Source organism: Natator depressus, chromosome 6 (assembly GCF_965152275.1).
Source record: "Natator depressus isolate rNatDep1 chromosome 6, rNatDep2.hap1, whole genome shotgun sequence".
NCBI lineage: Eukaryota > Metazoa > Chordata > Testudines > Cheloniidae > Natator > Natator depressus.
The window spans coordinates 56673711-56700551 of record NC_134239.1 but is presented as its reverse complement, the minus strand read 5'-3'; the positions used below and the strand labels follow the sequence as shown (position 1 = coordinate 56700551).

The 26841-nt window shown below is 38.9% G+C and overlaps 1 protein-coding gene across 3 annotated transcripts in view; it reads right to left on the bottom strand.

Moving 5' to 3' along the window:
• The window catches only part of EXT2 (exostosin glycosyltransferase 2), a 92755-nt gene that overhangs the window by 26995 nt on the left and 38919 nt on the right, over nucleotides 1-26841 (bottom strand). For 2 of the 3 annotated variants that reach the window (XM_074955313.1, XM_074955314.1), the window contains exons 8-9: nucleotides 23699-23830; nucleotides 11710-11899 (exon numbers count right to left, since the gene is read on the bottom strand). In XM_074955313.1, the coding sequence (XP_074811414.1) occupies nucleotides 11710-11899; nucleotides 23699-23830 (322 nt within the window). The remainder of the gene's footprint in view (nucleotides 1-11709; nucleotides 11900-23698; nucleotides 23831-26841) is intronic. The other variant, XM_074955315.1, reaches the window with a different exon arrangement.

The window sequence follows — 26841 nt, the reverse complement described above, 5'->3', positions numbered from 1 at the left end:
TCAATAAAAACTCCAATACATTTTTCATTTTACTAGTCATCTTAACATCAGGAGATACCATGTTTTAATAGTTAGAACCATTTATTAGGAGCTAGGACTCTAATGTTCTATTCACACTCTGCTACTGATTTACTCTATAATGTGCAAGTCACTTACACCTCTCTCTGTTTCCTTTTATCTATAATCATATGCACAAACGTGGTGTAAGGTTTAATGTTTGTAAGACACTGAGATCTTTTAGAGGAAACACACTTGTGGATATAAATTGGTATTACTACATTCAAATAGTTTGTGACCCCTCTAAAGGCCCCTGTCTTCTATGTTTTGAAAGCCACCAGAACCCTGCTAGAGCAGCAGTGTGTATTTGTAACTAGGCCTTGCACGTTCCCTACACTTAGGAAATGTGGTTATTTGTATCTCCCTGTGTGGTTTCTTCATATTACATACGTTGTGTAAAAACTAAACGACAACACTGTAGAAGGGCAAAGTATTAACAACTTTGTCCTGTCTACCCCATCCACCCTTTTAGTCCAAGGTATCCACCAAATAAACAACAGTGGAGGTGATATTAATGTCTAATTAAGCAAATCTCAACACTTAATTAAAAAAATATAGTTTAGAGAAGCACTTTGGGTTGATGGCACTATGTAATACCAAGAATATATGAAATTGCAGCACAAAGTAATGGCCACAGCGATGACCATCCAAAGTAAACACCCTCCAAAGTCATAGGCTTGAGAACAAACATGGGGGATGCTGGAGGGGAGAGGTTCTTCTTCTGCCTAAAACTAACATGATGAAAACTTGTTGGAAACTTCTATCACATGCTGTATGTATTTTCTTAAACTTCAAAACCAGTAATTTAGACTTATATGCGAGCAAAAAGGGAGGAGGGAAGTATTTGATAGGATGGAGAGACTTTAAAGAAAACATTTCTGCCTACACAAATATTCCAGCAGCAGACATTTAGACCACAATATTTATTTTAGTAAATGCAGTGAGTGAAAAACATCACTTTCTCCTATAATATTTCAAAGCTTTAAACCATTTTTTTTTTTATTAATACCGTACATGTAAAGTCATGTTTGTCTGCTGGCACTACAGCTGGGCTGACAACCCATTTACATACAGTTCGTATCCCATGCAGTCAAGAGTGACTGCAGGACCAGGACCAGAACCAGAGAGATGTGTTTAAAGGGGCATTGAAAAGGGGGTTACATTCAAAATTAGACATGTTTTTAAATGGTTATCAGCCAGGGGATTTCTTCTCAATTTTGTTTCAAAACAAAAATCCACCACTCTTACCAAGAAATTAAATACAAATGCCACAAAAATTTCATGGGGTCTTCAAAAGATTTTTTTTTTTTTTTTTTTTTGCTGTTAGTGCATTCTTCTACAGCTGCAATTACATTCTATTCCTAGAACATTGCTCATGACATGGGTTCAAAAGCAAGGGACTGGGATCTTGTTTTCCTGTGTCATCTAAAAGCACGTAATCTAACGCTACACTGGGGCATAGGCTTAGCAATGACTGAATCATCACTGCCAGTACTTGCAAGCACTTTGGTTTTGGGAGGGGAGGAAAGTGGCTGGGGGGACGCGTCTTCCATTCAAGCACTGGTCGAGCCCAACCTAAGCTTACTTTACAGAATCTAAAAAAATCACAGCTCAAGATGAAAGATTACAAATCTTAAAATCCAAATCAATGCTTTCCCTCCTAACCTATTACTATTAATAGGGCTGTCGAGCGATTAAAAAAAATGAATCACGCTTAATTGCACTGTTAATAACAGAATACCATTTATTTAAATATTTTTGTTGTTTTCAACATTTTCAAATATATTGATTTTAATTACTACACAGAATACAAAGTGTACAGTGCTCACTTGATTTTTTTATTAAATATTTTCACTGTAAAAAACAATAGTATTTTTCAATTCACCTAAGTACTGTACCGCAATCTCTTTATTATGAAAGTTGAACTTACAAATGTAGAAAAATGTACAAAAAAACTGCATTAAAAAATGAAACAAAGTAAAATTTTAGAGCGTACAAGTCCACTCAGTCTTATTTCTTGTTCAGCCAATCGCTCAAACACATTTTTTTACATTTGCAGGAGATAATGCTGCCTGCTTCTTGTTCACAATGTCACCTGAAAGCGAGAACGGGCGTTCACATGGCACTGTTGCAGCCGGCATCACAAGATATTTACAGGCCAGGTGCGCTAAAGATTCATATGTCCCTTCATGTTTCATCCACCATTCCAGAGGACATGTGTCCATGCTGATGACAGGTTCTGCTTGATAACAATCCAAAGCAGTGCGGACCGATGCATGTTTATTTTCATAATCTGAGTCAGATGCCACGAGCAGAAGGTTGACTATCTTTTTTGGTGGTTCAGGTTCTGTAGTTTCAGCATCAGAGTGTTGCTCTTTTAAGACTTCTGAAAGCATGCTCCACAACTCATCCCTCTCAGATTTTGGAAGGCACTTCAGATTTACCTTGGGTCAAGTATTGTAGCTATCTTTAGAAATCTCACACTGGTACCTTCTTTGCATTTTTGTCAAATCTGCAGCGAAAATGTTCTTAAAATGAACATGTACTGAGACATCATCCAAGACTGTGATGACATGGAATATATGGCAAAGTGCAGATAAAACAGAGTTGGAGACCTACAGTTCTCCCCCAAGGAGTTCAGTCACAAATTTAATTAACTTTTTTTTTTTTTTTTTTTAAAAACGAGCATCATCAGCATGGAAGCATGTCCTCTGGAATGGTGGCCAAAGCATGAAGGGGCATACGAATGTTTAGCGTATCTGGCACGTAAATACCTTGCAATGCTGGCTACAAAAATCCCATGCGAACGCCTGTTCTCACTTTCTGGTGACACTGTAAATATGAAGTGGGCAGCATTATCTCCCGTAAATGTAAACAAACTTGTTTGCTTAGCAAACAAGAAGTAGGACTGAGTGGACTTGTAGGCTCTAAAGTTTTACATTGTTTTGTTTTTGAGTGCAGTTATGTAACAAAAAAACCCCTACATTTGTAAGTTGCATTTTCACGATAAAGAGATTGCATACAGTACTTGTATGAGGTCAAGTGAAAAATACTATTTCTTTTACCATTTTATCAGTGCAAATATTTGTAATGAAAAATAATATAAAGTGAGCAAGTGTACACTTTGTATTCTGTGTTGTAACTGAAATCAGTATATGTAGAAAAACATCCAAAAATATTTAATAAATTTCAATTGGTATTCTAATGTTTAACAGGGCAATTAAAACTGCGATTGTGATTAATTTTTTTATCACAATTAATTTTTTTGAGTTAATCGTGTGAGTTAACTGTGATGAATCAACAGCCCTATTAATTATTATTATTCCAAACAAAAAATGCCAGAAGGGAGATGTTATATTACAGATAGAACACGAATCTAGAAATAAGGGCTCCTGGCGCTCTGATTCACTGGCATGGTTTTCATCATATTAGTAACAGGCGGAAGAAGAATGATTCACTGTATGACCTTGCACACCAAACTTAACCTCTCTCTTACCTCACTATCTAAAATGGTAAAATGGGAATATAGCTCATAGTGTGTTTTGCCAAGTGCTTTGAGATGCTCAGATGAAAAATGTTAAGTAAACAAAGTACACAAAGTACTATAATTAAAGAACTTTGCTCTTTGTGCATTATAATTTAAGAGTTGTTTAAATATTTTTAATTTCTTATTTTAAGGAAGACATGCCATCTTTCCAGTATTCACAGGGGTGTTGGAACAATTTTTATAATGGGGATACTGAGAGCCATTGAACCAAACTGTAAACCCTGTACATAATGAAAACCACTTCAACCCAGGGGGTGTGGCAGCATCCCCAGCACCTCTAGTTCCAGCACCTATGATATTCAGACTAGAAATCCTCTATATCAACATTGTTTTTTCAAGTGCTACATCCAGTTTTGCCTATTTCACATGAACGAGTCTGAGGGTAGCTACAACTCCCTTACAGAAGTCTCAGATGATTAATATGGCAGTTACTAAGGTATGCTTAGTCATGCAACAACACTAAGTAGACAGTAGGTGATCACCTCATAGGAAGGGGGAGAAAATGTATGTGGATAGACACCACCAGTATGTATTTATTTAAATAATGTATTTGGTTACCTTTAACCTATTTTACATTTTAACATTTTCAACTGACTGACCGATTGCAATATTTGGCATCCAATTAACCAATCAACCAAGCAAGCCTCATTTCCAATTCTGAATTAACTGGATTAATCCCATGGCTTATTTTTTAGTTTCTTGCACAGTTATAGAAAGCATCAAAAAATAGGACACTGGTTTTCTTTAGCCTCTGAAAACTGGCCTCCATAATTGCATGTGTTAAAGTAAGGAGCACAAAATGTACTCAAAACACACTGAAAAGTGATGCAAGTTCCCTACCCATTCCAGAGCTCCTTGCAGCCTTCCTGACTCTGGTGAGTTTTGAGCAAAGGCAGGTGAGAACATAACAGAAGACCAGCCATACTCGGTCATACCGATGGTCCATCTAGCCAAGGACCCTGTCTTCCAACAGTAGTCAGTGCCTGGTGCTTCAGAAGGAATTAACAGAACAGGGCAACTATCAAGTGATCCATCCCCTTTCCTCCTCTCCCAGCTTCTGGCAATCAGAGTCTGTGAACACCCAGAGCATGGGGTTGCATGCCTGACCATCTTGGCTAATAGCCATTGATGGACTTATCCTCTGTGGACTTATCTAATTATTTTTTGAGCCCAGTTATACTTTGGACTTCACAGCATCCCCAACAATGAGTTCCATAGGTTGACTGTGCATTATGTGAAGAACTACTTCCTTTTGTTTGTTTTAAACCTGCTGTCTATTAATGTCATTGGGTGACCCCTGGTTTGTGTGTTATGTGAAATAGTAAACACTTCTTTCTTCACTTTTTCCACACCATTCATGATTTCAAAGACCTCAACCATACCGTCCCTTAGTCATCTCTTTTCCATGCTGAAAAGTCCCAGAGTTTTTAATCTCTCCTCATATGGAAGCCGTTCTAACACGGGGGAATACAAAGGGGAGAACACAAAAAAATGAGGAAGTTAGTTAAACAGAAATTAAAAGGTACAGTGACAAAAGTGTAATCCCTGAAAGCTGCAGGGAAACTTTTTAAAGACACCATAATAGAGGCTCAACTTAAATGCATGCCCCAACTAAAAAACATAATGAGAACAAAAAAAAAAGTGCCACCATGGCTAACCAACGAAGTAAGAGAATCAGTGAGAGACAAAAAGGCGTCCTTTAAACAGTAGAAATTAAATCCTAGTGAGGAAAATAGAAAGGAGCATAAACTCTGGCAAATGAAGTGTAAAAATATAACAAAGTATTAGCAAAAAAAAAAATTTTTTTAAGTACATCAGAAACAAGAAGCCTGCTAAATAACCAGTGGGGCCACTGGACGATCGAGATGCTAAACGAGCACTCAAGGACAATAAGGCCATTGCGGAGAAACTAAATGAATTCTTTGCATCAGTCTTCACAGCTGAGGATGTGAGGGAAATTCCCAAACCTGAGCCATTCTTTTTAGGTGACAAATCTGAGGAACTGTCCCAGACTGAGCTGTCAATACAGGAGATTTTGGAACTAACTGATAAATTAAACAGTAATAAGTCACCAGTACCAGATGGTATCCACCCAAGAGTTCTGAAGGAACTCAAATGTGAAACTGCAGAACTACTAACTGTAGTTTGTAACCTATCATTTAATCAGCTTCTGTGTGACTGAAGGATAGCTAATATGACACCAATTTTTAAAAAGGGATCCAGAGGTGATCCCGGCAATTACAGGCTGGTAAGCCTGACTTCAGTACCAGGCAAACTGGTTGAAACTATAGTAAAGAACAAAATTGTCAGACACATAGATGAACATAATTGTTGGGGAAGAGTCAACATGGTTTTTGTAAAGGGAAATCATGCCTCACCAATCTACTAGAATTCTTTGAGGGGGTCAACAAGCATGTGGACAAGGGGAATCCAGTGGATACAGTGTATCTAGATTTTCAGAAAGCCTTTGACAAGGTCCCTCACCAAAGACTCTTAAGCAAAGTAAACTGTCATGGGATAAGAGGGAAGATCCTCTCATGGACTGGTAACTAGTTTAAAAGATAGGAAACAAAGGTAGAAATAAATGATCAGTTTTCAGAATGGAGAGAGGTAAATAGTGTTGTCCCCCAGGGGTCTGTACTGGGACCAGTCCTATTTAACATATTCATAAATGATCTGGAAAAAGGGGTAAACAGCAAGGTGGCAAAATTTGCATATGATACAAAACTACTCAAAATAGTTCAGTTCCAAGCAGACTGTGAACAGCTACAAAAGAATCTCTCAAAACTGGGTGACTGGGCAACAAAATGGCAGTTGAAATTCAATGTTTATAAATGCAAAGTAACGCAAACTGGAAAAGATAATCCCAACTATACATATAAAATAATGGGATCTAAATTAGCTGTTACCACTCAAGAAAGATCTTGGATAGTTCTCTGAAAACATCCACTCAATGTGCCGCGATAGTCAAAAAAGTGAACAGAATGTTGGGAATCATTAGGAAAGGGATAGATAATAAGACAGAAAATATCATATTGCCTCTATATAAATCCATAGTATGCCCGAATCTTTAATACTGCAGGCAGTTCTGGTCGCCCCATCTCAAAAAAGATATATTGGAATTGGAAAAGGCTCAGAAAAGGGCAACAAAAATTATTACGGGTATAGAACGGCTGCTGTATGAGGACAGATTAATAAGACTGGTACTTTTTAGCTTGGAAAAGAGACGACTAAGGGGGTATATGATAGAGGTCAATAAAATCATGACTGGTATGGAGAAAGTAAAGTATTATTTACTCCTTCTCATAACACAAGAGCTAGGGGTCACCAAATGAAATTAATAGGGCAGCAGGTTTAAAAAAAAAAAGGAAGTATTTTTTCACACAACGCACCATCAACCTGTGGAACTCCTTGCCAGGAGATGCTGTGAAGGCCAAGACTATAACAAGGTTCAAAAAAGAACTAGAAAAATTCATGGATGATTGGTCCATGAATGGCTATTTGCCAGGATGGGAAGGGATGGTGTCCCTAGCCTCTGTTTGCCAGAAGCTGGGAATGGGAAACAGGGGATGAATCACTGGATGATTACCTGTTCTGTTCATTCCCTCTGGGGCATCTGGCATTGGCCACTGTCAGAAGACAGGATACTGGGCTAGATGGACCTTTGGTCTGACCCAGTATGGCCATTCTTATGTTCCATATCCTTATTCAGTTTTGTTGCTCTTCTCTGTACCTTTTCCATTCTAATATATCTTTTTTGAGATGGGGTGACCAGAACTGCATGCAGTATTCAAGATTCGAGAGTACCATGTATTTATATAGTGAGCGGCATTATGATATTTTCTGTCTTATTATCTATCCCTTTCCTAATGGTTCCTAACATCGTTTGCTTTTTTGACTGCTACTAAATGTTGAGTTTCAGAGTAACAGCCGTGTTAGTCTGTATTCGCAAAAAGAAAAGGAGTACTTGTGGCACCTTAGAGACTAACCAATTTATTTGAGCATAAGCTTTCGTGAGCTACAGCTCACTTCATCGGATGCATACTGTGGAAACTGCAGAAGACATTATATGCACACAGAGACCATGAAACAATATCTCCTCCCACCACACTCTCCTGCTGGTAATAGCTTATCTAAAGTGATCACTCTCCTTACAATGTGTATAATAATCAAGTTGGGCCATTTCCAGCACAAATTTCCAGGAAATCCACCTTTCCTGATCACTCTCCTGATCATACAGTGTGTACGGTAACACCCATTGTTTCATGTTCTCTATGTATATAAATCTCCCCACTGTATTTTCCACTGAATGCATCCGATGAAATGAGCTGTAGCTCACGAAAGCTTATGCTCAAATAAATTTGTTAGTCTCTAAGGTGCCACAAGTCCTCCTTTTCTTTTTGAGAATACAGACTAACCCGGCTGCTACTCTGAAACCTGACAATATACACTGGATCACCACTGTCCACCTATCTGTTGACTCCCCCTCAAAGAATTCTAATAGATCAGTGAGACATAATTTTCCTTTACAAAAGCCATGTTTACTCTTCCCAAACAAACTGTGTCCATCTACATGTCTGATAATTCTGTTCTTCACTATAGTTTCAACCAATTTGCCTGGTACTCAAGTTAGGCTTACCAGCCGGTAACTGCCAGGATTGCCTCAGAAGCCTTTTTTAAAAATTGGTGTCACATTAGCTATCCTCCAGTCATCTGGTAGAGAAGCTAATTTAAATGATAGGTTACATACTATAGTTAGTAGTGCTGCACTTTCATGTCTGAGTTCCTTCAAAACTCTTGGGTGAATGTGATCTAGTAATGGTGACTTATTACTATTTAATTCATCAGTTAGTTCTAAAATCTCCTCTATTGACATCTCAATCTGGGACAGTTCCTCAGAGGCATCATCAGTTGCAATTTCACTATATCTTTCTAACTAGACCGATGAAAGAGTTTGGTTCCACATATCTGAGATGCCATCTGTCCCTGTATCACATAGCAGCAATTAAGATCAGCTTCAAATTCTTATATTAGGGGCCAAAAAGCAGGACATTCTTGGTAGAGGACCTTTGATTGGAATTTACTTTCAACCCTTGGTCTGACAGAGTCTGTAGTTGTTGACTTTTAGAATCCATTGCAAAGTTTATCTTTCTACTTAGGCTATTAATAATTTGGGGGCAGACTGGGAAGGATTCTAGACATAAAACCCTTGATTATATAACCCAGTCTCAAAGTGAGTGATAATTTTAAGCAGGAAAATCATTTGGTATAGTTTTAATTTGTAAAATTACTCTGGAGCGGACGTGGGAAAGTTAAGTGACATGCCTGTGTAGCACCGCACTAGCCTTGCCTCTGGAGACCTGGGTTCAAATCTGGATTTATTGCAGGTCATCACAAGGGAAAATTACTTTGATGTTTTCATCCCAGCCACCATATATGCACATCGAAAAATCCACTGGCTCTGACAGCAGAAGCCCTGATTTGCCTTTGCACAGCAGACCCAGAAATGTGTCCCCTATATGGCAATGACCAGGAAATCCTGCATTTGATGCACTAGTACGTTAACTGTCCCAGCTTTACAATAACCAATTAAAAGAGAATAGCCATAAAAGTGCTGATACTACCGTAGGGTAATAAACTAGACCTTATCAGTGACAGTGGTGCACATTACAAACTTCAAACTCATTCCTTGCCCTAATCCATCAGAAACTTCCTGGCTTTAATAGGCTATAAATGGCAGAAGCTTTGAAGTCCAAGGATTAGAATTGCTAATAGACAAACTGAACGAGTGACTAAGTGCAGCCAAGGCCTGCTACCCCACTGAAGAGCCAGGTGGAACGCACTGCACGGATCTGTATTAAAACAAATTAAATTAATTTACTCAAACTGCCCTCTCCTCAGCTGCAGTCCAGGAGATTACATCAAAGTGTTAAAAATAAATGGACAAAGGGGGGAGATAAGAGCCACACGAGGAAACATAATTTATTAAAACACATATTTACTACCATGCAAGACCAGTTTGAACATAACAGCCCAATAACCAAAGCTCTCAACTGGGACCTATGATCATTAGGTTCACAGGCAAATTCATTCTTTTTCTGGAGATAATGATTTATGATTTAATAATATCTGAGCAAACATAAGGAAGACAGAAAATGTATATGCCTATAAAAAGAATTTACATCACTAAGATTATTAAAAATTATTAATATGAAATTTTTCAAATCAGTAATTTGTTTTAATTCTCCCTTACCTGCCTTACAGGAAAGAATATATGGAAACAACCCATTTGGGGCAGAAATTAATATTTTTTGTTATATTCACGGTGTACGCAGTGTTTACTCTACTGGAGTAATACCTCAACTACATGTTATGAATATGTTTTCAATAAAAACTTCAGAGTACACAAAAATAACACCTTCCCTTTATATGCAACACTTTTAATCTCAGATGATTACCAACCACAACTAGATGTAAGAATCACTTCATCTGTCAGTGATGGGCAACCACATCTAGTGCGTTTTACACAGCAGTGCTAAACAACCAGTTGAGACAAGAAATGAATACTGTGTCCAATTTAAACCGGAACAAGAATATAAAGAGGCAGAATGCAAAGCACCAAAACTGGAAATGGGCCAGGACAATGGGGTTAATAGCCTGACTCCTGCAAAAGTGCCATGGAATTTTAGATGAGTGCAAGTGATCAGGAACTCAGTTTAATATTGTACCTAACATACATAAATGGCCAGTTTATCTCACAGGTTGTCAGTACATTCTTATATAGGAGAATTACAAACCCAAAGAGTTCTCAAAGATTCACTTGATTGGCTACTGGAAACAGAAGAGAGATTATTAATAATTCACAGGGTTCTACAGCCATAGATTTTAATTTTTTAGAACAGTTATTCTAGCTAGAGGAAGCACTTTTGCCCAAAGAGAATCTCCTTCATATTTTAGGGAGGATGCCCAATTAGTATTAGCTAAGGAGAGGTAAGCTTATTTTTCTTAAATTCAAAGTCACTCAAACATTGTGGGTTGGAAAGTTTAATTTGCACGCTAACATCATAGAGTTCACATTCAGGTTAGGAAAGACTGAAAAAAGGGAACAGAGATCAGAGGAAATAATTCAATGGGGGAAGAGAACAGAAAACAAATAGACTGAAAAATACAGAGAGCTTGTAAGATAAAGAAAGGGGAGGAAGAGAAAAATTCTAAATAGACACTGTATATAGGGCACCTACTTGTCGTGTTCTGATTTTTGGAGCAGGTGGCTCCTTACCTCCAATACAGAGCAAAAACTTCTCTTTGGTATGTTTTTGAAACCAAATCTGCCTTGAAAATAATACGGATTTAAATGACATGAAAAAAGGTTCATGAGCATCAAATAATTTTATAAACCCATGAACTCAAAATAAGACTGCAAGGGTCAAAAGTCCTCCAAACTCCATGAGGTTTGCTCATCACTGATATAAATAGAATCATCTGTGTTTTAAACATAAATATTTAAATAAAAAGAGACCATTCACCTCACTTTTATCAGGACAGTCTTAGAGTTTTTACATGATAACCCGATGTCCCAGAAACTTCTTTCTGGACACACAGAATGTCTCAGGTTTTTATTTCATCAGTTAAAATGTTCGTTTATTTTATAACCACAAAATGTCCAACCTGCATTCCTGCATCAAGCCAATTTGTTCTGTGTTTACAGAGAACAGTGTAGTGGAACAAGTGTTCACTGTGATTAATAGTGTCTGTAGAAAAAAATCAAATGAGTGTAGACAAATTAAGGCTTCCCTGTCCCGCCCCACTCAAAGCAAAAAAAGTCCTCCATTGAGAAATTTGCATGGCTTCTTGTTGAATCATCAGCTGGCAAAGGCAACACCAGCACAGATCCTTTTAAAAACGTAATTTGAATTTTGCAACTTTAAAAAAAGTGCCATGAAAACGTACCCTTTTTTTTTAATTTGAGAAGTATTGCAAAATAGTTTAAAATAGTTTTACGTTTAAAAGTACATAAAGAGAGAGGTTGCATTGTACTAGATGTACAGTCAGTGTTCTGCCACTACTCTAACACGTACCACCTCCCTCCAACATGCATACCTTACCTTCTGGTGGATTCTTATTCTGATTGTTCCAGACAACTAACAGCTTGGATAGACTGGGCACCTTGGACACCTCAGTGATGACTCGGAAGAGGCTTTCCACCCTGTCATATGTCAGGACTATAGCAGTGAAGCCTTGAGACTGTGGTGGGATTAATGGAAGGAAGAGTGGGTTGCTCACACTGCTCCATTTCTGTAAAAGCAGAGAGGATGTTGGATCAGATCAAGGTCAATTAAAACTATAAAAGGGGAATGTAGGCAGTCAGAATGTAAGTACCAGAGCTGGAATTTAGTTAAGGTAGGTCTCTTTGGTCAACACCCTAACTCTTGGGAAAAGTAACCTTTCAAAAAGTCCGATTTTCTTTTTCATAATTCACAGTCCTGTAAAACCTTCATGCCAACTCCATTTCCTAATGTCAATTTCTATCATTGCCTGACAATGACTTTATACGAAGGGATGGGCTTCAAACAAAGTGGAGAAGGGATGGAAAGACTTTTGGGGAAAGGGAACTAGGAGGCATTTTAAACCCAGCTAGCATGGCACGGTTCTCATTTGCTACTCTCTGCTTGAAAGTATTTTGCTTTTTATAGTCAGTCGTTGGCCAACAAGCAGAGAGCCAGCTCTGAGCCACCATTTCAGAGTGGAAATAGAATTAAAAACAGCAAATGCATAATCCTGACACAAAATGGGCACACAAATAAAAAAGACAAATGCTGACATTACAATCAAGAGGGATAAAATATTAATTTCAACAAGACTAGGTTTATTCTGTGTGAAAGAAAAGCTATTACACCGTTAAATAGAAAACCCTATAAGAGACGCAAAGATCGATTTCAGAGTTATTTACTCCATCTGAATTTTAACTAGGGGGTCCCTTTTAAGACTTTAAAGCTCTTATTTCAATGCACTGCAAGCATAAGGAAGCCAGCTCAGTTGGCAAGAGACAAGACAGACAACTCTGTTCTCACTGAGTGTGCCAACTCCATTTGGAGCCGAAGATGTGGGGGGAGGCAGCTGCAAAGGAACCATTAGATGGGAATGAAATTGTAGGCATTTTGACTTTCAACTTTTTCATTCCAGCTTGCTATTCAGATGCTGACATCCACGCTAGGACAGAGATGCAGAGGAGAAAATAAGACTTATTTGGAGGTGGGGGAAAGAAAGCGTTTGGGAGTTGGGAAAGGAGAAGCTGACACTGTTTTGCAGGGAAGCCTTTGAATCTCAGCCGACAAAGAACTAGGAACACTTCTAATAGTCTAGAAACACTGCCCAATAACTGCCAACACTTTCCTGCAATACTGTAAGAAACCCCAGTTAAATACATACTGCTAGTATCGGGAGAAAGATAAACTTTATGTACCCAAAGTTATCAGCTCATATTTGCTGGCAGGAGGTATGGAGCTTCACCATTTCCTTAAAGTGTCTTTGGGGGTTTTTTCCCCCCCTCACACCTCAAAGGTGGCTGCCTTATCCACCTTTACCTGATGCCATTACACTACTAAAATAGTCTGCATGTCTACTGGTCTGTCTTGGTGACACTAGCTGTTGACATGTGCAGGAACAGATTTCAGATGCTCACATTTTCTGAAATGCCAGTTTTTAGGCTTATTTTCTTTAATATTTATTGGGACCTGAAGAGCAGGGGTAGAACTCTCTGATTATGGAGCAGTCCCAAGAACTTCTAGGGTGAATCACAATCTAAACTGGAATAGGGCACGGCCAACCTCATTAGACCTTTAATGAACAACTTCAAAAACTGCATTTTCTCTCTCAAAGATCCTGAATATCAAGTTTTCCCCAACTTCCCACCTCCTCCAAATGATCCTTTTAAAGTTGAGAATCTTTTTTGTGCATCCTTCACAAGCCTGCTTGTATTAATACTTTCAGCAGGGGGTTAGCTGCATAACCAATACAGTGCCAAGAAAATCCTGCATTTCTGCCCAACAAGAAGAAATAACTGGTGAAGTAATCTTATAGACAATAAATATCCTTTTTATTATTTAATGGTGACCCCCACCATCCAAATTAAGAGCTCCCATATGAAGTTTCCTCTATTGTGCAAGTTCCTTTCTGGCTGCAGTATATCTTAATAGAATGTGTTAGCACCCAGCACTATGGGGCCCTGGTCCTTGACTTCAGGCTCTCAGGCAGTATGGTAATAGAAATAGTAAATAATAGAATTTGCAAGGATTACTCCGTTCATCATCATCTTCTGACAGTACTTTAAAAAAAAAAAACATTTAAAACTGCTAGGTATTTCACAAAATATATACAGACAACCCCTGCGAAGAGAGCATTAACATAAGCAACAATCAAGGGTTTTAAACATGACATGATGTCAGTTCCAACTGATCCTACTCTCTGTCCAAAGTACAATACTTCCTCATAACAGAATCTTCTTAGGGAAAGAAAGGTAACCTCTCAAAAGAAGTATGTTTATTTCATCTTATGCCCCTGGTAAGTGGTGTCCAAGTAAAGGAAAAGCTTGAACTCTGCTCCTTAGAACCTAATGGGGAAAGAAAACCAAGGCCCCTTGTTTGAGGGAAACATTTCAAAAAGGCATTTAGGCATCTCTGAAGTGCCATTAAAGAGCTAACCCCCTGCTGCCTGCCTGAAGTGTGTGTCTACAGTCTCAGACCTCTTGACCCCACTTTCTGCAGGAAATTGGGCAAATTCAAACCTCCATAATTTACTTGAGTCTTCCAGACTTCTGCTGGGGAAAGGCAAACAATGCAGGCAATTAACTCAACAGAAACCTAATTAAATCTCTATTATGGCAGCAGGGCATGAAATGCATCATGGCATCAAGATGACTACTCCCAACCACTGGCAGCTGGAGAAGTCGACACGGTGAGAGAACATTTGTTTTAGTCCCATCATTATTATGGGTGCCCATCTGAACTTTCACCGTCAGAAAGAAGAGCAAGAGGTAGTGGTGGAGAGATCATTTATCACTTTCCATGACAAAGTGTTGACACTCAGCTATGGATATGGCAATCCTTTCCCCTCTTCATCCCTCCCATGCTAATATTCATTACAAGAGCCATGGTAATTAACCCAAGATTGACAGTTTGTTTATTGTGAATCACTTTTATGGGCAAGCAGTATCAGGTTGCAAATGGCAGCTTCCTAACAGCGATCTCACATCACTGTCTGTCTGTCTGTCTAAGTTGTTACGCAAGCCTCTCCACACACAACGTGGAAAGCCCAAGGACTGGAACCCACAATGTGAGAGAGGGCTGGGGAGACTGGCCTGAAGTTGGTGAGGTGTGAGAATTCTTTAAAGGGATGAGTCCGTGAGAAGGGATTCAAGCTATTGCAGCTGGCTTGTGCATGACTGCCACAAGGAAAAAAAAAGTTTCCATTTGCTAGTAAGGTATTTTCCCCTTGTTACTGGAACATTATTCTGCTCCTTTCTTATTGAATGCAACATGATTATATTTTAAGAGCAGTTAAAGCAATGGAGGCAATGGGACAAGGAAAACCCCACCATTAGAGATATTTAAGACTGCACTTGATACCAATCTCTCATGTGCGAGGGAGCAAAGGGTGTGTTAAGTATAACAAAATCAATCTTGCTAGGATGCCGGTGTGGGATATTTGACATCTGAGAAATCATATCCAACCCCAATTATTCTATAACTGGCTAATCACTGTACGCATTATAACATCTGTATAGTACCAATAACATGCTACACAGAGCTAATACAATGCCTCTACCCCAAAAAGCTTACAATCTAAGTATAAACAAAGGAAGGAGATATTAAAGGCAATAAGCAAGCAGTGAAGCTAAACACACATTTTATGGAGTTCCATGATTTTTTTGAAAAAATTGTTTATGTTTGTTGAGCAACATTACTTAGTCAGGTGGTAAAGGGACAATGGAAAGAGGAGCATATTAAGGAAAGACTTGAAGGGGGAGAAGGTGGAGACATGACAGACAGGGTCAGGGAGGGGGCTCTAGGAACTTGAGGCTGTGTGGAAGAAGGTCCATCTCCTGGCAGAAGGGTTAACAATTCCAAGATACCATTTAGTAGGAAAAACTGCAATAATATAGCACATAGATTCCCTTGCTCTCATGAACAAGAACCGTGGCTTTTTCCTCCCTATACATTTTATTTTCAACAACCATCAGACTTAATACTTGTTAACCACACTTTTTAGTAAAACCATATTCAATTTGAACAAGGACAACCCACCGTCATTAAAAAGCCAAGAGGCAAGGACTGAGGAGTATGAGGCGCTGAATGGTACAGTAACTAAACAGTTCTTCCGTGTACCCAGCAAAGCAGAGATGTACTTATCCCCTACCTCTGCATGGAGGGTTTTTTTGGTTGGATTGTTTTACATATCAATCTTAACCTCAATGTGGTTTCAATTATGAATTAGCAGACCAAAAAAGCCTTGATTTATTCTATTTTGCTCCAATTATGCATGATGTGTTTCCTCTGAATACTTTGAGAAAGTATTTCATCATGCTTCCCATCCTCAAGTGGTCAAAGGGCAAAACCAGAGGAGTTAACCCACTCCACTTCTCCACAGTCAAAGTGATTACATTGTGGATTCAGAAATAGGACTTTTTGCCAGACTGGACAAGATCATTGGTCTGTGGAGTTTAGTACACTCCCATCAGTAGCATGTATTATACTCTGTTACAATATACATGGGGGTTCCACAAGTGCACACAGGGGTTACTCATGTGAATTCCTTGTGAACTCCTGTGGCTGCTCCCCTGAAGCAAGATCTTTGATTACCAATTTTTAGCTCATAACTACAAATACGAAATTATGCAGTACCTTTTTAAAGTCTAGCTAAATCTATTTTACTCTCTCTGCCCTCCTACAACTGTGAATTCTATAGTCTGACTACATTCTGCGATTATTTGCAGTGTTTTTGTAGCTGCGTTGGTCCAGGATATTAGAGAGACAAGGTGGGTGAGGCAATATCTTTTATTGGACCAACTTCTGCTGGTGAAAGAAAAAAGCTTTCGAGCTATTCAGAGTGCTTCTTCAGGTCGGTGTAGCTTGAAAGCTTGTCTCTTTCACCAACAGAAGTTGATCCAATAAAAGATGTTCTCTCACTCACCTCATCTCCCTGCATTCTGTGAAGTATTAATTTCAGTTTTAAGTTTTTTCCTTCTTTCCATTAATTTCAATAATATGCCAATGGAGTGGATTTGAGGAAGGGGGACGGTGAGCGCCGTTTAGAACAGAGTGCATATTTACAAATGTCATAGTGACTGGAATCTTTAGGATCTCTCCATCTATCAAGGTATTCATGTTCTATTGGTGCTAATCACCGTAGCATCCAGGAATGGGATTCATGTTTTCTTTAAAATAAAACTCTACAGTGCAGTCTCCTGACAGAGCAGACAGTGTAACATACTCTAAATTGGGAAAACAAACCTTGAAATCAATTGTAGGGCTGCAAGGCCCCACCCCTAGGGCCAGAAAAGGTTGAGTGCATTATGAAGGTGAAGCTTGGGATAAAAAGAAGCTGACTAAATTCTACTACTGTACATTTCTATTGAGCCATTAATGAAGACCAAGCCTCCTACTTTCCAGGCCACAAGGAGAGCAACGGAGACCAGCCGGTGAAATAAGAAGGGTTATTATAAGGAAAGGGGCAGATAATAGAGTCATTTCAGAATAAGATGGCAGACAAAAATCCTATAGTTTCTTCAGGCTAGCCTACATTAAACAACTGCCATGAGAAGAAGAAACACAACCCCTACATATACATTTGTGTATGTACTTCTCTCTTCAGTCTCTCCCATATTAAAGATGAAGCAAAAAGCTCTCTAAAAATCTAACAGTATTAGATACAGACAGATTGCGTGTGGACTTAAAATTACAACTGACATTAAAGTGAAACATCTGAACCTCCACTGCATGCCAAGAACCAAGTCCAGGAGTCTGTTTCTCATGCCACAGAGGATATCACAAGCAGATGAAGTTAAACTTTCTCTACATTAGGTACCAGCCACACTGCATTAGATAAGTATTATGTCATCTTTTACCATATAAGCAGAGAATCCTGAACCCTACTCTTGGCAGGTAAGGCAAGGAGAAATTGACTGTCAAATTTTGCTTCAGCAAGAAAATATATTTTTAAGTCTGAATAATCATATATTTGGTACACATGACCTATCATAATACAAACACTGCAGAAGTGTATTAGTAACTACATCTTCTATCAAGACATGGCAAGAAATCCAACATGGCAAATAAGACAAAATCCCACCCAACCGATCCAACACATCTCACAAGTAAAATTTAATGTGGCTGGAAGTAGACTGGATGTTATGAAATCTAATAATTTCAGAAAAATGTGGCAATGAAAAATTGAGTTATACCATGTGTGTCAGCCAATAAGACTGCTGGAGGATTTCCTCTCATACACACAAATGTTTATTCAACGTTTTGAAGGTGAAGAGTGTTATTGGGGCACAAGCAGAAAATACAATACAGTGGAATCATCTGTTTAACACTTATTATTTAAACTTGGATGAGTGATGTTTTTGATTGGCAACCCTCAGGATCTAGATTATTCACAGGAACACTGAGATGTAAAATGCCAGCCAAACAGCTCAGAAATTATTTTAAGTGTTTTAAAGGCTCAGTTGGTTGCCAGTTAGCTGAAACACACAATCCATTCTCTAAATGAACATCTGACTTAGGTTTTGTTAAGTGAATAGCAACTACGCTACTGTTACTCAGAGAAAAAGTCATTTTTTGCATTAAATTAATTTGTCTATTACTTTAGTTTAAATAGGGTGGAGATCCTCTTTTCTGTCTTACTGAAAATACAATGTCTGGCCGTCACTCAACAGGAGAATGGAGGTCTGCTAGAGAAGTGCATTTATTTTTTGGAGCATAGCAATTCTCTCGACAATTATTAAACTAGAAACTATTAAACTACAGTTTATAACATTCAAGTTCAAAACTCTAAGGCAGACACAATAATGGGGCCAAACCTTTTATAGCTCTGTGCTAAAAGCAGGCCTGAAAGAATTCCACAAACACCAGCGAAAGAAAACCTGGGAAACAACAACATTATTGTCATTCTCAATCATCTACATATGTTGGGAAGGTACAGGGACACACAGAGAGAGACTTTAAATAGTCTCCAAAATCTAGAGTTGCAATGACTAATTTATCTCTGTATTAGATAATTAAAAAGCATCTAATTGAGGGAGACTAATAGTAGGATAAGGAGTCTTTCAACTCAAGGTTATTTGTTCTACTCCAGTTTGGTAGAGACCAAAAATCATGACTACCACCTGATAGATGGTTAGTGATTTATGTGAAGTCAGTAATCTCAGTCCAGTTTATAATGGATAATGGCTGAATCAGTAAACAAATGGCAATAACTGGCACACTTGTGTATTCTCAGCAAAGGTGCCAGAGCTGTCAATTTGGCACCTTTCACTAGCACTATATTAATTTACTAAAAGAAGGAAACATCTAGATGTGAGTGGGTGTACACACACACACACACACACACACAGAGTATTGTATCATAATATATAAAACAAAGCAAATGTTTAGGTATTTGTTACTATTTTTCCCTTCTCCCTCAGCCCCAATGGAAAGATCTATTAACACAGATGTTGCTCCACTTCACATGGAAACCTTTATTTTTAAAAAGGGCTAAAAACTTTCAGTCAGCCAACCAATTTGAATAGGTGAAATTGCTTTGATCACTTCCTTAATGTATAACATACTCAACATGTGATGCATTACACATGCGTTCATGTCTCATGTAACTTACATTCCCTTATGCTCAAAGAACACTCAAGTGTTGCTGCTGCACACAAATTGTGGCAGCAACACTCAGCGTAGGAGGGGTTCAATGAAGGAAATAGAAATAAAGCTGAGCTACACACAGACCTAGCTGTGAACCTCCTCACTATGAACTTTAGTGTATAAACACCATTTCCATCCTCACTGTCAAACAATAGCCAACGCCTCAAATACCAGAATCACTGAAATTCTGCTCAAAGGAGTATCTAACCATCTGAATATTTCCAAGACTGAAGATATGTCCCTGCCCCCACATTTCAAGGTGATGGTGTGGTCAAGGTAACCTTAAAATGAAAACGCTTAGAAAATTAACTTGCATTTTGCAACAATCCCAACATGTTGTTGCCAATTTGGTGAAGACAGCATTGTGAAAGCGCCAGATTCCTCCTCAGAGATGAGGTTGTTAGAAACCTGTCTAAGGAAACATTCAGATCCCTGGCAAACTCCTGTGTGTAGCACTTTTACAGGTTATCATCCCATTTAAAAAAAAAAATTAATTCAGAACTAATTCAAATTAATGTTAAAGTCCTGTAGCATTGCGTCAAATCTTGGGAAATAAGGGATTGAAATGAAAAGGTGACTCAAATCAAGGTAGCCTCATGAGGTCACAGAGAAGAATTTTACATGCAGGGGAGTTACAGGAATTGAACAAGTTACGTGGACTGTTAAGCTGGAAAACAATCACTTACTGCTCTACTGTATAGCTCTGAACTGCACATAATTTGTCCAGTGACATAATTTGTAATAGGGTAAGGCACGTTACTGAACACTTATTTCTGATGTTTGCAGTGACTGTAAGAGTCAGGTTACTATGTGGGGCACGAATTACATTTAATGTCTACAGATAAGAACACTACACAAATGATGTAGGACCGCTAGAAGCCCAGTAAGAATGATCACTAGTTCCTCCTTTGTGTGATGAACTTTACAGTAGGCTCTTATTCTGTTACATTAAGTAGTAAGGAAGGTTTCCCTTTTCCATCTGCCCAAACTCATATCACTTGCTCCAGTAAAAGCAGGTCTTTTCTGCACAACTGCATAACTACCTGTAAGCAAATCTGACAGGTTTCAGAGTAGCAGCCATGATAGCCTGTGTCCGCAAAAAGAAAAGGAGTACTTGTGGCACCTTAGAGACTAACATTTATTTGAGCATAAGCTTTCGTGAGCTGTAGCTCACGAAACCTTATGCTCAAATAAATTTGTTAGTCTCTAAGGTGCCACAAGTACTCCTTTTCTTTTTGTAAGCAAATCTGTGTTCTCTATTCACTCAGGGCCATTAGCAGCCAGTGCACAGGGATCTGCATAATAAAATGTTAGGTTAATAACTGTATAGTGACCACATAAATCTCTTATGAGCTGCTGTAAATCCCTTGGTACCAAAAAGCTACTGCACTCTCTGCACCTCTCACTGATTTTGCCCACAGCACACATGGTTGCCTCATCTTCTGACCCCCTCCCCAAATCTGTCACTCCAGTGTCCAGTCTACACTGCACAATGGAACTATAGTGTAGCTGGACCTGCATTCAATATAAAATGTAGCATTAGGAGGGGTGATGGAAAGAGGAAGGAGAAGGAGCCAGATGATGAGTCAGCCATATTTGTTGTGGGAATGTGAATGGCAAATTCTGACGGCAAAAGCCAATAATAGAAGAGGGATTTACAAGAGCCCAGTGGAGTGCATATTTCACTACTAATGCTATAGTGACTTGAGGATGCTCCTTGTTAAATGATTAATAACTATATCCTAGACTAAGAGAAGTCTGATGTCCTAAGTTTCAGAGTTTATTTGCTGTACATGTCTCAGCCTCGAAATTTATTTAGCCCAGAATACGGCTATCATTTGTAAACTGGTAGCATTCTCAAACTAACTTTAAATTACTCACTCTATTTTCATATCTGGATCTGATGGCACCTTTCGCTCTCCTAAAAGATACTGTGTCAAATCTCTACATGCATAAATGTATCTTTAGAATCATAATTTCCCACCAGGATTAATCAGAAATTAACAATGTCATTATAAATGCATGTTATCTAGGAACAAATCAAGATAAGAAACATGCTTATGGCTCAAGTGGGACATTATTCCTTTTGATAAGCACAGACCATCTATGGAATTCTGGCAACTGGATAGTGCAACTATTTAAAGAAATAACTCAATGATTTATTAAGTTGACTGGCAGATACTATATAATCACTCGCAGCCCAAAGTGTCTGAAATTATAAATTAGCTGGACCCTGCGGAGGAGGCTGCCTAGAAGACTGCAATGATAATAAGCTCACCTCCAAGAGATAAAATATCTCTAAAGCAAAAAAATTTTACAATGGATAAAATCATAGCTACTGAAGGCTCCAGTTATTTGCTTCCACTATTAGAGCAAGGGTCAAAAGATACAAGCTACAGACTTTAGCCAGTTAAATAAGAAGTGATTGAATCAATTATACTTTTATATGCATTCATACTGGAGTGATAAATACTTACCAAAAATTGATGGTCACTAATGTCACAGAACGGCGTGGGTCTGTTCAGGAGCAATTAAATACAAAGAACAATTCCTGATCTGAACTGTAGTTTCTTTTACTGATCCTGTAAGAGGGGGTCACAAGAGATCTCTATACATAGCTGGCTGACAGAACTTACACAGCTCAAAGGATGTTTTTATGACTTTTTTTTTCCATACTGAAGCAAGAAAAATATTCATGCATGCATTGAGACTCTTTCAGCTGAAATATAAATCCAAGGAACTGACCATTAGTGGGCATGAAAGAGTCTCAGTATGGCATGTGGCTGGACAAATTCCAGTTTGGCTAATTACTAGAGTCTCCTTAAGTTTTCTCTGCAATTTTACATGGATAGAGTATTCCTCTTTACTACCTGTATTATGCTATTGTGTACTGTTGCTGTGTATTGCTGACCAGTTTCAGTGTTACACTCTAGAGATTGCTGTGTTTGTTTGGTGACCGATCTCTTGTAAAGTGCTTTAGGATCTTTCATCCCACAGGATCCCAAAAAATACAGAGTTTCCTTTAAATATAAGTTATAAACAAAAAAACAGGGGCTTATCTGTCCCCCACAGCAGAAGGAACTGTCATTGAAGTCAGTGGGTATCCTACTAGAAGGAGAGCGGAGAAGAAGCAGCCTGAGAGGTGGCTTTTAATGCTGGGTGTTTCCAAATCCCTATTTTTCTTTTACCATGAAACTCAGGCCAGGTGTCAGGGCATTCTTGCTGAGCTAAGGCATGGTCTAAATAGTCTACTAAGGTGTTCTGATCTCCTCATTCTTGAGTAACTGCTTCCTTCTTTCATACCTCAACCTTCACACTAGACATCTGTCAGTGCCATGCTCGCCTCTCACTCAGCGATGCTAATGGATCAGTATCCTAGGCGAGGCCTGTTGAAAATGCTATCATTCTCCAATAATTTAGGGAGTTTAATATCAAAAAACTATTCCTGAGCTCTCTTCTCTTGTACAGTTGAAAACTGTCCTGCTACCAACCCTTTGACTGAGCTTTTGCAGGATAGTTTACAAAAAGGAAATGCAGGTATTAATTTTTCTTTATGTGTAAAGAATAAACTAAGGGAGAAATTAGTTTTCAAAATTCTGCAATGTAAGAAAATAAATACGGTTGAATGGTGCAGCAGGTTAATTAATACACTAGTACGTCCTCCTCAGAGAGCTGGGTTCAAATCCTGGCCAAGTAAAAAGAGTGGAAATGAGTTTGTCCCAAAAGTAGATCACTCAGGAAGATTATCAGCTTCTGTACAAGCAAGTTCTAGGACTAGAATACCAAGGGTGTATATTCACAGGGCTGTGTGGAGAAGACAACAGCCGGGAGAAGAAAACTGGAGGTAGGGGAGGTATTCCTCACATAGAATCTATTTATACCGTGTGACTTTTGCTATCACTTCAGTTATTCCCTTTCAAAGGTATCAAATTCACACAAAATTTAACAAAAACACTCTCTCTCTCTCTCTCTCTCTCTATATATATATATATATATATACACACACACACACACACACACACACACACCAGAATATCATAAAAACATTCATTTTGTGCAACTTACAAATACAACAAACCTTTAAATAGTAATGTTACCAAGATGCATAGTACATACCTCAGCAATGACCTGAAAGAAAAAAATCTTATTTTATGACAAAGTCACAGAAGTACATTCTACTTACAACAGCTGGGGGATCATTCCATTCTTCATAAGACATGGCAGCATATGGGTATATCCTGTCATTGATAATCTGAAGGGTGGCCAGAGCAATAGCTTTCATTGACCGAAAATACGCTTCCCAGAACCACCTTGCCTGCAAGGAAAGGATGAAATGCACTTTCAGACCCTGCTAACTCCACAGACCTGATGCCTAATAATCAGTTTTTGTTTGTCATATGCAATCTGCTCAATGCTGCTGAGAAATCAGTTGGAAATTAAATTAGGAGGCAAATTCACTGGAACGAGGGATGTTTCCACAGAGGCTGGAGTCCTCAAACTGAAAAAGTTATTGGGGAAAAAAAAAAATGAACTGAAGTTGTAGAACAATCAATCAATCAAGAAGGACATGCAGAGGAAACCATTTCAATGCATTCATGAGTGGGCTAGTGGAATAAAACTCCATGCAAATATATGAAGGAGCCAGTTTCTTTCATATTTTTATCAGTTTTTCCCCTCAAAATGTCAAAAGTGATTTAACCACAGCAGAGAATAATTTACTTTTATATTTGGGTTTTCTAATTTGGGGGAACTCAAAGTGCAGCCCAATAGCCAACTGAAGCAGTGAAGCCTAAAATACAGCTGCCTTGTAATTGCAGCATGTGGAAAAGCTGATCTGCAGCAGGTTTTTGCTACTGGTAAACTCTACCAAACAAGCAATTTCTATTCTTCTACGAAGAATAAAAAGATAGGGCCCTACCAAATTCATGGCCATGAAAAAAGGTGTCACTGTCCGTGAAATCTGGTCTCCCTCTGTGAAATCTGGTCTTTTGTGTGCTTTTACCTTATACTGTACTGATTTCATCGGGGAGACCAGCGTTTCTCAAATTTGAGGGTCCTGACCCAAAAGGGAGTTGCAGGGGGGTTGCAGTATTGCCACCCTTACTTCTGCACTGCCTTCAGAGCTGGGTGGCCGGAGGGTGAAGGCTGTTGGCCGGGCACCAGGCTCTGAAGGCAGTGTCCCACCAGCAGCAGTGTAGAAGTAAGGGTGGCAATGCCATACCATGCCACCCTTACTTCTGCCTTGCTGCCTTCAGAGCTGGGCGGCCAGAGAGTGGCGGCCGCTGACTGAGGGCCCAGCTCTGCAGGAGCTGCACAGAAGCAAGGGTGGCGATACCATACCATGCCATCCTTACTTCTGTGCAGTTGCTGACAGTGGATCTGCCTTCAGAGCTGGGCTCCCAGCCAGCAGCTGCGGCTCTCCAGCTGCCCTACTCTGAAGGCAGCACTGCCACCGCCTCCAGCAGTGCAGAGGTAAGGGTAGAAGTACCACAACCCCCCCGCCCTACAGTAACTTGGTGACCCCTCCTCACAACTCCTTTTTGGGTCAGAACCCCTACAAGTACAACAGCATGAAATTTCAGATTTAAATAGCTGAAATCATGAAATTTACGATTTTAAAAATCCTATGACCATGAAATTGACCAAAATGGACCATGAATTTGGTAAGGCCCTACATACATGCAAGCAAATATTAGCATTTCTTTTATATAAAAATGTATGTGTTTGCAAATTAGTTGTAGTCCTTGATCCTGGCAAGTTTTCAACACAGCCATGGGTGTTGTAAAATTTGCATGTCTTTGGTCTAAACTGAGGCTCTTTTTAAAAAAATAAATGCGATATTCAAACAGGTAAGTATACAGAATTTCAAAGATGAATCAATTCTAGGCTGAGACTCTATATGAAAAGTTTCAATCCAGATTCAGTTTTTACCCAAGACAAACCTTTGGTGCTGGAGGAAAAACAGGATTTGGTAATGAATATGCTGACTGATACAATTCCGTAGTAGAGACACACACTTACTTTTTTAAAAGCCTGGAATCAAATTATACCAAAGAACCACATCCAACCCAAAAGGAAATGTGCTTTGCCAATGATCATAGCTCAAGTGCCTTGGCCTAATAAAAGTGAATTTCCTGAGCTTAGTTGTTTCTGCAGGAATTTCCAGCACCTTGAAGTGTCCAGAAGACACTTCTTTTTAGGATCTCCCCAAGCCTGCAGGAGTGTGCACGTGTGTCTAGGTGGGAGAGCAAGTGCTAGGAAAGACATTTCCAGATGCACTGGCAGCATATGAAGCTTGCGGAGCCAGAAGACAAACAACAAGGATAATATATATCTCTGGCCAAGTGCTATTTAACTATGCCAAGGGGACTTTTCAAACAATGCAAAAAGGCCAGGTCTAGTGATATGCTAGCAAAGTATCAAATCTTCCTCAGTTTTTTGGGGGGAATCCCATTGTCTTGGCAGAACAGGCTTTTGGATAGAAAATTAAACTGTTTTGTGTAGTTGTGCAATGCTAAACAGCAGCTGCATTCCATCCTACAGGTGGCTGCTCCTCAGTAAAGTGCAAAGTGATTCCTGTATGTACAATTTGTAAAGCTCTTTGGGATTCTTCAGGTTGAACAGCAGCATATATAAATACAATAAATCCAAAATTTTACTTCTAAAAAAGTGTTGAGGATGCAAGTTCACAAGCAGACTCAATTATGTTCCTGAGCAATGGCACCATCCTGTGTGTTGTTTTGAATATTAGTAATACAACTGAGAAGAAAATAGGGGTCTGTTGCCAAGTCTTCACCCCCATCACTCACTCTGGAGGCAGTTTTTAAGTCAGGTTCTTCAGAATGTTATGGTTTTATACTTCAGAGGGGAAAAGCCACTCAAATGGTACAAAAAGCAACAAACCCTTAACTCAATAGGAAGAGCGATCATAGAGAAAGACAATGGGTAGCGTCACCTAGAATACTTTTTACCCTACTATGGGGAAAGAACAATAATCACAGGGCTCAACACCTAAGAATATTCAAAGGATATTCCAGGAGGCAGGTGAGTTTATCCAACAATTAGTTACATTTGTACAAGGCCTTTCACCCAGAGGGAACCCAAATCGTTTTACAAACCATATATAGACTGAATCTACAAAAATACACCCACTAAAGAAATACATTCTCTCTCTGGAACCAAATAGGAACCACTCACGAATTTAGGCCAGAAATGAACACTGTACCCAACTGGAAGTACAGGAGAAATATAAAAAGGTAATTTACCAATATTATAAAAAATAAATATTTAGAACTCTAAAATACTTTACAAAAATTAAATAATCCT